Below are 12317 nucleotides of genomic sequence, written 5' to 3' on the forward strand. Positions count from 1 at the left end.
AGGGAAGTAGCTCAATAAGTAGAGAGGACATGCTTTGAATGCAGAAGGTTGCAAGTTCAATCCTTAGTGTCTCCAAATAGGGCTGGGGAAAAACTCTTATCTGAAATCTTGGCAAGCTGCTGCCCCTAATATAGAGATAGATGAACCATTTATGTGAGGTGGTATGAGACAGCTTCCTATAAAACAGAGGTTCCTAAGCTGTAGTTCCCAGGCTTCATTCAGGAGGGTGCTGGCATGTTTTGAAAAATACAATTTAAAATCATACAGCATCTAGCACAGCACATTACAATTGCTACATCAGGCAGAAAAATGATTAAGCAGTTACCCAAAGACCCTCAGCAATTTTCAAGTGGTCAATGGGGGGAAAAAGTTTGGGAATCACTGCTATAAGACTCTTTCTGCTTTTATTATTACAACAACAACTAGCTGTCAAGTGAAACCTTCCTCGAAACAAATTTTGGATGTGGGCTTGTGTTGTGGCTTTATGACAGTGGAGTGCAGATAGAAAGCACCTCAGCGTTTCTGACCGTGTTCAGAATGCTTTCCCCACCTCCAGAAGGAACCGCAGCCAGCTGCTCCCATGCTTTTGGGAACCCACAGTGCTCAGCAAAAAAAGGTTTTCCATCCAGGTGTGTGTGTGTGTGTGTGTGTGGGAAGAGATGTGCAGTGGTTGCTGGTGCACATTGGGACTGGTAGGGCGGAAGGCAGGGAGGCCAACAGTAGGTGGAGCCAGAGCCAAGGACAGGCAAAACTAACTAATTCTAGTTTTGTTCCCATCCTCCTTCCTGATGAGTTCTACAAGGGCAACATTGATCCAAGGAGGAGGAAGCTGACAAGCAACGCCACCCTCTGTACTAGTTGTAGGTAGAAAGTCAGGCAGATGGGGGCTGACTAGGGGCAGATTGTGGTTGGTGGGGAAATACCCCATTCGCCCTAAGGAGCTATCCTTCATCGATATGTGTGAGAAAGAGCTTGTCTGTCAGGCAGGCTTAAGCGCCCGGCACCCCTTGAAAAACTAAGCCGGGAAGCAGCCAGAGGAGGCCAACTGGAGTTCTCCCGTTGTTTGTTCCCTGTGCGCCTTCCCGGCCAGGGGACTTGGCTATGCCGTTGAGCAACCTGAGGCACGGGCCAGAGGGAGGCGTTGGAAGGCACCTCCTTCCCACCGCCCACCAGCCTGTCATTATTGGCCCCAGCCCGCCGCCACCGCCTTCTCTCCCTCTTTTGATGCGGGCTGTGAGGAGGAGCCTGCTTGTCCGCGGCGCCGGTGGCAGTAAGCAGTAACAGCTGCTGCTCCTGGTAACGGCGGCGAGGCTTGGCGACGGAGCCCTGAGGGGAGAAAGCGAGCGAGGTGCGCGTGTGAGTGAGGGAAAGAGACGACGGGCGCGCCTCTTTGGCTGCTGCTGCCCCTCCACCGGAGCAATTCCCGCGGTCGCCTCGCCCCCTCCATTGTCTCTGCCGGGTTCCCCTCAGCAGGTTCTGGCGAGGAGCTTCCGGCTTTCCCGGGCTGTCTCCCTTTGGCTCCATTCCTCGCCTGCTTCAGGAACAGGGCAGGCTCTAGGCTGCATGCTCGGGGTGGCTGCGGGTGGCTGAGGCGATGATGCTGCGGGCTTTGGCGGATCCGACTTATGGTACCTTCGCCTGGTGGATTCTGGCTTTCTGTTGAGGGGTGGGTGGAAAAGAAGGAAAAGGAGGAGAGGGTGGAAGAGGACCGGGCGTGTTGTGGCTTTGGAGGGCGCTTCTTCCTTCAGACACCAATTCTCGCTCCCGAAAGAGGACTATGGAGTGATTTCCCGCCGGTGTCCTTCTCCCGCGCTATGGAGTCCCCGGTTTGTTTAAGCACCTTGTGCTTCCTCTTCTGTCTCAGCTCAGGTGAGAATATTGGGACATACAAAGCCTGACTTCCATGCATCCGCCCCTCCTTCCCAAACCCAGCCCTTCCTCGCCTTCCAAGGAAACTCTGGGGGGAAAGGGGAGGGAGACTCGGGCTGTGTCTCGAAACCCATTTCCCTGACGGAAATTCGGTAGATTTTCGGGGGGGGGGAGGCCGCGGGGAGGCACAAAAATGAATCGAGGATCGAGATACAAACATGAAAAGAGGACTTTGGCAAGGAATGGTGCTAAAGCAGGTCATGCAAATAGGGCTGGCTGGTGCGGCTGAGCTGAGGGGATACCTGCGCCGCACGGTGCTGGAGTGACAGGATCCGGGTAGGAGAAGAAGAAAAAAGGGGAAAGCAGGACGGGGACAGGAAAAGTTACGGAGGTCGGCAGTAATTCCTCATTCTCTCTTCTTCCCCCTCCCCGGTCTGGATCAAGTTTTCGGCTTTGGCGTGGACCCCTCCTTGCAGATCGACGTGCTAGGCGAGTTGCAGTTGGGAGAATCCGTGGCCGGAGTGCTGCAAGTCCAAGGGCTGCATAACGGGAGCAAAGCTTTCTTCTTCCAAGGTACAGGACCTCCACCCATTCTTCCTCGTTTGCGCTCTCTGGGGAGGGTCATCCTGGTCCACCTGAATAATTCCTGAACTTGCTGGCAAATGCGTTTGATTGAACTTTTTGCATTAACTTGATGGCAGGCGCTATTCCTCTGGGCTCATGATGCAAGACGGTCCATTTACTCATCAGAAGCCTTTCTCTCTGTTCTTTTAAGCCTCGCTGATTCCTCCCTCTCTCCCTTCCTCTTTATCTCTCCATTCACTTTTCTGGCCCTTCTTGTGATGGATGGGGCCTTAATTAATGGTCAGCAGGAAAGCTGATGGCAGATGGCTTGTTTTGCCAATCGTGGGGAACCCTGAACAATAAACAGATTCGTCTGGACTGGCTGTAATTGGTTTCTTTGGGAGGACACACCAGACTAAGCTCATGTTCCAGCTAGTGGTTAAAGGAGAAAATGGACTGTGGAGAAAATCTGAGCCTAAAGAATTGGGAAATAGGGATAAAATGTAGCATTTCTCCCTTTAAAATCTTCAGGAATGATATAGAACGCTTTGCAAAAGATATTTGTGAATAGGTTCTGCCCTTTGTCCTGGTTAAATTTCCCACTTTTAGAAAAATAAAAGAAGCATTATTTGTGTATACAATGGGTGATATAGTCATACTCAAGAGTACACCCCTTGGACTTAAGTAACCTAAGTTCACTGATTTTGATGGGTTTGCTATCGCCATGAATTTTTAGAAATCTAAAAATTCTAAATTCTAATTCTAAAAATTAGTATCAATGAATCTAATTGTTTCTTCCCATAAAAAAGAAGAGAGACGCCTTATAATTTGATTTTGTATCAGTGTATTCAAATATACTTCCAGGGTTAGTTTCCAAACAGTAGCGTTTCTTTGATGGCATTCATTGTTTATTTTATGAAGGTAAAATGTTCTCAGATGAATGATTTTCCTCCATACAGATTGTAAAAAGAATTTGATTTTTAAGTCATAGTGCACAACATTTCTGAAGTAATTTATCAGGTTGTTTATTATTTAAAAAAGAGGCCTGATATCATAGTGGCATTTGGAAGGAGACACACCATCATTTTATGTATGGGCTAAATGTTACTACATAAAGGTGGGAAAGGTGGTTCATATGGTGCATTAAGAAGAGTTTTGACCTACATTTATACAGCGCACAGGACTGTCTGTGGGTATCATTTGTTTTGTTAGGAATTTCATTTATAGATTGGAGATGTTTTTCTAGTACAAGAGGCAAAGAGTGGCCTTGTAAAGAAGCTGTAATTTAAGGAAAAATTAGGAAAAAATGTTGGCTTTAACAACTTCTGAATTAATAAGATAATGTATCAAAAGCTGAATACATAGTCACTGGAAGGCTCTGTTGAAGAGTGCTATTCCACGTTTAACCAGAGTGTGTCACTGTGACCATTATCACAGAAAAGTCTGGACATACACTTTTTAAAAAGATAAATTGACACATGCTATTTTTAAACAGAAAAGGTCTCATTACCACAGGATGTAGACATCTACATGAATGGAACCTTGACAGAATGAACTTCTAAAATTCCAATTTTATGGCTGGTAATATGGACAGTTTAGAACTGCACATTTCACTCAGTGCAACAGATTTTTTTCAGCAAACACCATTCTAGCAAAGTGAAGATTTTAGAAATTTAAAAGTTTGGACATTTCTGTTTCTCATGCCTCTTATTTTGCTAAGTCTGAAGACTTCAGATGCATTCCTCTTCTTAGTTTCAGAAAATAAAGATTTTTTCTTTACACATCTGTTCTTTGTTGTTGTTATGTGCCTTCAAGTTGATTACGACTTATGGCGACCCTATGAATCAGAGACCTCCAGTAGCACCTGTCATGAACCACCCTGTTCAGATCTTGTAAGTTCAGGTCTGTGGCTTCCTTTATGGAATCAATCCATCTCTTGTTTGACCTTCCTCTTTTTCTACTCTCTTCTGTTTTTCCCAGCATTATTGTCTTTTCTGATGAATCCTGTCTTCTCATTATGTGTCCAAAATATGATAACCTCAGTTTCATCATTTTAGTTTCTAGTGATAGTTCTGGTTTAATTTGTTCTGACACCCAATTATTTGTCTTTTTCACAGTCCATGGTATGCGTAAAGCTCTCCTCCAGCACCACATTTCAAATGAGTTGATTTTTCTCTTATCTGCTTTTTTCACTGTCCAACTTTCACATCCATACATTCATAGGGTTTGTGTGGTAAGAGGTATTCATAGGTGGTTTATCATTGCCTTCCTCTGAATATTTCTCCTCCTTGGCGGAAAACCAAGCAAGTATAGCAACCCTAAGATTTTACCTTCATTCTGATTCTTCTTGCTGTCTCTTTCCCTTATCAGTTTTTTTCTCCTTAGAGTTGTAAATAAATTATATAACTGCATCACTTTCTCACCAATAAGTCTATAATGTGCTCTGTTGTTCCGTGGCCCAAAGTAATGATTTAGAGGTTCACTAACAAGCTATTGCAGTTTTTTAGAAGTATAGCTTATACAGGCAAAATATCCCTTGTTATCAAACATTAGAATGGTTGCATCTGGTTTTTAAACCTAGATGTGCAGTAACTTGAAGGGATTAATAAAATTGCCTAATATTGTGGAAACTGCCCCTTCTCTGTCCCAAAGAAAAAAAGAGAAGTCCAGTTTAGAAGACAAAATAGGAAAAAGATAATCAAGTCAGGGGGGTGTCATCAAGTTTACATTACTGAAAGATGTGGCATATAGAAATTAAATAAAAGCAGATAATGGAAATGGGGCAAATCACAGACAGGTAACTGTATAGATGACTACAGTCACATGTAATTTCAGTTGTGACCTATGGAAATAAATATGTGAAGACATGTCTCAATGCTGTAGATTTGCTTTTGAGGAATCTCAAGAATATCTTTAAAATCACAGTGCTGGCCTTCTATAAATAATTTCTCTTACAAATCTCTTATATCCTTGGAGTTGCACAACTAAAGAATCAGTCAAAGTGCTAGTGTTTTGGGCAAATTTCACACAATTAAGCTGTATGCATATATTTGTTTCCTCATGATGCAATCCATGGTGCTACTATGTATTTGCACAAATTTGGAACTATGTGGACAGGTCTGACTGGATGGATCTTTCTCATCTCCTTGGCCCCATTGAGAAAGAGCATGCATAGGTCTTTCCATCAACTCCCCCCCCCCCACGTTGTTGTAATATTTGCATACATTCTCCCCAGCAGGGAAACAAAACACCTTCTAGACAAGCAGTCCTAAACTGGTGTGTGTGTATGAGTGAGTAACACAGTTTTCACAAGTAAATCTTTAGAAGGATAATGTGTTGTGGGAACAGGACAGGTAACTGTATAGATGACTACAGTCACATGTAATTTCAGTTGTGACCTATGGAAATAAATATGTGAAGACATGTCTCAATGCTGTAGATTTGCTTTTGAGGAATCTCAAGAATATCTTTAAAATTACTCTGGAGTAATTTGACAGTAGCCCTAATTTTTCTCAAGCTGCAGCATATGGTAGTGCACCCTCTGCCTTCAGTACTCAGCTGTTGCATTATGAATAATGTTTGTTGAAGCACTGAATGTTAATATGACAGTACGGAAAACAAAAAGTCCTTGGCCTTGTAAGTTGATGCACTAGTCCATGGACTTCATTTTGCACCAAGTTACTGAAAATAGAAGATAAATACCAGCAAAATGGTATCATAATAAATGACATTATAAGACGATGTAGAAATTAAACATATAGAGTTAATCCTGAGTTTTATAAAAAAATACCTGATTGAATTATCTAAATCAAGAAGTTTCTTTGATTTTGTGAATTTTGCAGTGTGGGTTCTCCCTGGGCATTTACCAAATAAAATGCATGAACAAATGGAATAGAACAGCTAAACAAATAAGGGCACATATATATTCAACATCCATTCTGGTTGGTTAATGCTGTTACATGATCAGATGAAACATCATACCATATTTATTTGGGAAACAAGTCAATGCAGGTAAAGAAGCAGGTTATGATTCAAACACTGATCATGAACTATCATGAACTATAAAAATCTATATTTATTTAGTTAAATAAACCATCTTGTATGATGGTTGTTTCTGAGATGGGTCATAGAACACATATTTATTGAACAAAAAGAAAATGAACTTAATGGAAAAAATACATTAGATACCTTTAGACAATAAATGAATACAATTGTCTACTGACTTTATTTTACTGAGTGTGACATACTGAGAACAATAAATTATAGGTTTTATAATTGAAATGCATACTGAACAGCTAAATGAAAACTTGTGCTTACAGACTTAGGAAATGGGAGTCATTTGGAAAACAAACCTTGTTTGTTAGAATAGTTAGCATTTATGTGAAAATTATACTCAGTTATTTCAGCAAGCAAATATGCACATACATCCCAACAACAACAAACTGAGTGGAATTATATGGTAAATTGTTATAAAGTACACAATGGTACAGAGCACCAAAGAGCAGATTTAATCTGTCAGCATGATGCATGGAGGAACTTTAGAGTCAGTGGCTTCTCAAATGGCTCTTTCTGGGTCTAACTGTTGCCAGAAAATAAAACTAAAATAGGCCAGTTTGTACAATGATACAACAGCGCTATGTAGTTCTGCTTTAAACTTGTTACATTGTTGAGTTACCATTTGCATACTAACTATATTACTGTTAGGCATTTTCCTTTGGAAACAATATTTGTCATGTTGTGAATCAATTATAACCCGTTTTCCTCATGGTACCAAACAAATGAAGGAAGCTTTTAGGAATTTCTGAAAAAGTAGAAATGTTTTAGAATTTGTGTTGAAGACACAGAAAATTATTTATTGGCTTTTCAGAAGTTTAGGATTCAAGTACGAATGACTGGCATAATGCTGTTTTCCGTGCAACCATATAAACAAAGAGATTCTCACCCCATCTATTCAGGACCTGAGAGATGGAGACATTTTGTAACCAGGGTTTTGCTAGAAAAACAGTGGAAATACAGTATATTTAAAACGTAACTGTGGTAGAAAAGCATTATGTAATATACTATCCTGGCAGAACCAAGCAGAACTAGTATATGGATTTTAGAGCAGAATGGGACACATAGGTAAAATTATCTGTTGCAAAATGAGCAGGGCTGGGACACTTTTCCTCTTCTCTCAATAAAGCCTGTGCACATCATGCCACTTCCCATAGCTGCGGTGGGGAACCTATTTTAGCTCAAAGGCTCATGGACAATCTTCTGGGGGCTGCATGCTCTTGGTGAGCAGACCCCAAAGGGAAAAAAAGCCAGATGTGACTCTTATCTTTGTACAGTAAGCTACAATCCAGCCATGAAAAATCAGAAGTTTCTGTATATGCACTTATCCACCCATGCAAGCAAGAGGCATGATCATAGTTAAAGGGCACATTTTAGCCAGGCAAAAGATTTCAAGAAGGGTGTGGAACAACCAGAGAGGAATATGACCTAGGGAGATGGCATGATCTGAAGAGAATTCCATGGGCCAGATACAGTGGTCTAGAGGCTGTATTTGGTCTCAAGTCCTGAGATTTCTCACTCCTGCCCTATAGTTGCCACCTGTCTGGGTGGTGGTGAAGAAAAGTAATCAACAAAGCCATTCCCACTTGAAATTCTCCATCACAAAACACAGAAATACAACTTCAAAGGCCTGATTGAGGTTTAGATCTGATCAATCTCTCCATTTTTCCTCCATAGGAAAAATTGTTGAAAGCTGTCACGGTTCTTCTGAACATTCCCTTTAATGTTACGTTCAGGTGGTTGAGTACCAACAGGACTGAAGCTAAAACAGGGGCACTTGAAACAAGACAGAGGTACCACAAGGTGCTTGAGTGAACCCTGAAGTATGCAGAAGTACAAAACACTGATTCATTTACTGAATTTGTATAGGCTGCTCATCAAAACATGTTCTCTGAGTAGCTCATAGAACAAAGAATAACATACAATAATCAAAATACAGCCACAAAAACAATAAACTGCAGCATAAAAACTTTCTCTTTTTGTGGAGGAAAAATAAGACCTATTAGCTTAGATTTTAGACTAAAACACAGTTCAAAGATTTAGAGCACTGTTTTCTTTTTTAAAAAATACAAGTTGTTTCAAAGGCCTAGGTGAATAAAAATGTCTTTACCTGGTGATTTAAAAATCCCCCAAAGGAGCTACCCCCACCATAAGAACAATAGCTCAATGAGGACTGAGTATGCTCAGTGGCTCCATGGAATACTGAGCATCAGTTGGACACAGCCCAACCCCAGAAAATTGATGAGAGGTATTAGCCTGCTTGAGCCTGTTATATCTTACAGTATTTTGGAGGAGGGCATAGCTTACTGGAACCCTGAACAGAAAGACTCCTGTTACAGGATGAAGACACATAGCACAAAGATACACTACACCAATCTAATGGAATACAACCTTTCACACGTGGTCTAACCATTCCTCTACTTGATTCTCAGTTCTTTCCTGGATTCTGGTGCAAGTAGAAATCATAGAGAATATGTAAAATGTGAACTACAAAAAGACCACTAGTAAAAAATAAATGACACATTGCTTGCAGACCCTTGTAGTAAAGTTGTAATCCTATGCATGCATACTTGGGATGGAAGTAAGCCTCTTTAAACATAGTGGGATTTATTTTTGAGTAAACATGTCTTGGCTTGGACTGTAAGACTGTAAGTCTTTGCACTTTTGTTAATTTATGGCCTGACCATATCAAGACATATCATATGTGGAAGTATACATTTGAATCACATTTAAAATTTGGATTGATTAAAGTATAGAATATACATGTAAATTTACATGCTAAGAATCCATTCAAGTTTTTTAAAGAACTTGGTTATTCACTTTTTAAATATTTCCTAATATTTGTGCCCAGTGCTTTTTGATAAAAAAAATGAGGTGTTGGCACTGATTTCTAAATAACAGTGCTGTGGGTTCCAGCACTAAACGGCTGCCATGGCAAGCAAAGAGATGCTGCTACTCTGTACTGATGAGTACTGTCACAAAAATATCCCTGTTTGTGCCTGTAAGGTAAATTCTAGTGTATAATTGTTACTATTTGAGTCAAGGAAGCTCTTAGAGGCAAAAAGTCTTCCTTCAAAAAATGGAAGTCTTGTCCGAATGAAGAAAATAAAAAAGAACACAAACTCTGGCAAAAGAAATGTAAGAAGACAATAAGGGATGCTAAAAAAGAATTTGAGGAGCACATCGCTAAGAACATAAAAACCAACAACAAAAAATTCTATAAATACATTCAAAGCAGGAGACCATCTAGGGAGACAATTGGACCCTTGGATGATATGGGAGTCAAAGGTGTACTAAAGAACGATAAGGAGATTGCAGAGAAGCTAAATGAATTCTTTGCATCTGTCTTCACAGTGGAAAATATAGGGCAGATCCTTGAACCTGAACTAACATTTGCAGGAAGGGATTCTGAGGAACTGAGACAAATAGTGGTAACGAGAGAGGAAGTTCTAAGCTTAATGGACAATATAAAAACTGACAAATCACCGGGCCCGGATGGCATCCACCCGAGAGTTCTCAAAGAACTCAAAGGTGAAATTGCTGATCTGCTAACTAAAATATGTAACTTGTCCCTTGGGTCCTCCTCCGTGCCTGAGGACTGGAAAGTGGCAAATGTAACACCAATCTTCAAAAAGGGATCCAGAGGGGATCCCGGAAATTACAGGCCAGTTAGCTTAACTTCTGTCCCTGGAAAACTGGTAGAAAGTATTATTAAAGCTAGATTAACTAAGCACATAGAAGAACAAGCCTTGCTGAAGCAGAGCCAGCATGGCTTCTGCAAGGGAAAGTCCTGTCTCAGTAACCTATTAGAATTCTTTGAGAGTGTCAACAAGCATATAGATAGAGGTGATCCAGTGGACATAGTGTACTTAGACTTTCAAAAAGCGTTTGACAAGGTACGTCACCAAAGGCTTCTGAGGAAGCTTAGCAGTCATGGAATAAGAGGAGAGGTCCTCTTGTGGATAAGGAATTGGTTAAGAAGCAGAAAGCAGAGAGTAGGAATCAACGGACAGTTCTCCCAATGGAGGGCTGTAGAAAGTGGAGTCCCTCAAGGATCGGTATTGGGACCTGTACTTTTCAACTTGTTCATTAATGACCTAGAATTAGGAGTGAGCAGTGAAGTGGCCAAGTTTGCTGACGACACTAAATTGTTCAGGGTTGTTAAAACAAAAAGGTGTTGCGAAGAGCTCCAAAAAGACCTCTCCAAACTGAGTGAATGGGCAGAAAAATGGCAAATGCAATTCAATATAAACAAGTGTAAAATTATGCATATTGGAGCAAAAAATCTGAATTTCACATATACGCTCATGGGGTCTGAACTGGCGGTGACCGACCAGGAGAGAGACCTCGGGGTTGTAGTGGACAGCACGATGAAAATGTCGACCCAGTGTGCGGCAGCTGTGAAAAAGGCAAATTCCATGCTAGCGATAATTAGGAAAGGTATTGAAAAGAAAACAGCCAATATCATAATGCCGTTGTATAAATCTATGGTGCGGCCGCATTTGGAATACTGTGTACAGTTCTGGTCGCCTCATCTCAAAAAGGATATTCTAGAGTTGGAAAAGGTTCAGAAGAGGGCAACCAGAATGATCAAGGGGATGGAGCGACTCCCTTACGAGGAAAGGTTGCAGCATTTGGGGCTTTTTAGTTTAGAGAAAAGGCGGGTCAGAGGAGACATGATAGAAGTGTATAAAATTATGCATGGCATTGAGAAAGTGGATAGAGAAAAGTTCTTCTCCCTCTCTCATAATACTAGAACTCGTGGACATTCCAAGAAGCTGAATGTTGGAAGATTCAGGACAGACAAAAGGAAGTACTTCTTTACTCAGCGCATAGTTAAACTGTGGAATTTGCTCCCGCAGGATGCAGTAATGGCCACCAGCTTGGATGGCTTTAAAAGAAGATTAGACAAATTCATGGAGGACAGGGCTATCAATGGCTACTAGCTGTGATGGCTGTGCTCTGCCACCCTAGTCAGAGGCAGCATGCTTCTGAAAACCAGTTGCTGGAAGCCTCAGGAGGGGAGAGTGTTCTTGCACTCGGGTCCTGCTTGCGGGCTTCCCCCAGGCACCTGGTTGGCCACTGTGAGAACAGGATGCTGGACTAGATGGGCCACTGGCCTGATCCAGCAGGCTCTTCTTATGTTCTTATGTTCTTATTCTAGTGTAAAGCAAATTCACATTGTAGATGAATTCCCTGTTGAGATTCTACCCAATGCAAAACTGTTTGTAGGCTTCCCCCCTCCCCAAAGTGTTATGACCACCTTCTTTTTATAGTAGTAAACACAATTTAATTCCTAGAAATTACAGCAGAAGTTACAGTGACTAGAAGATCTAGTAATTGCATCATTTCTAAGTGATATATATCTGCTTTACTTATACTACCTGTTTCTGAAAAGTTTGCTTCCTTTCATGACACTAACATAACAGTATTCAGATTCTGCTATCCAATTTCATATCAGGCCTACTCAGGTCTTGTGTCATCTGGACATGGACAGTTTTAAAATGTCAAACACTAATAGCAGAAATGTCATGGTCAGACTTTGTACCCAAAATAGAATAGAGTCAAACCATATATCTATTCTAAGTGCTTACTTTATTAAAGAGAGGGAGATGGCAAGGTTCATGTCTTCATGGAATTATGACCCTCTGATCTGGAAGCCCTTTCCCTAATCCATGGGCTGTCAACATGGTGCCCTCCCAATGTTGTTGGACTATAACTCCCATCATCCCTGACCACTACTTCTGCCCTAAGTAGGCACGTGGAGATTCTCAGTAGTTTGTAGCGGGGTGAAATGTAGTCTTTACCCAGTCAGGAATCTTCTCGTATAT

The 12317-nt window shown here is 41.4% G+C and overlaps 1 protein-coding gene across 2 annotated transcripts in view; it reads left to right on the forward strand.

Moving 5' to 3' along the window:
- The first annotated feature begins 1250 nt into the window (after positions 1–1250).
- The window catches only part of NELL2 (neural EGFL like 2), a 228732-nt gene continuing 217665 nt past the window's right edge, over positions 1251–12317 (forward strand). For both annotated transcript variants that reach the window (XM_061637833.1, XM_061637835.1), the window contains exons 1-2: positions 1251–1869; positions 2314–2442. In XM_061637833.1, coding sequence (XP_061493817.1) covers positions 1626–1869; positions 2314–2442 — 373 coding nt within the window. In that variant the 5' untranslated portion in view covers positions 1251–1625. The remainder of the gene's footprint in view (positions 1870–2313; positions 2443–12317) is intronic.

The sequence above is a fragment of the Rhineura floridana genome, chromosome 8 (assembly GCF_030035675.1).
Source record: "Rhineura floridana isolate rRhiFlo1 chromosome 8, rRhiFlo1.hap2, whole genome shotgun sequence".
Lineage (NCBI taxonomy): Eukaryota > Metazoa > Chordata > Lepidosauria > Squamata > Rhineuridae > Rhineura > Rhineura floridana.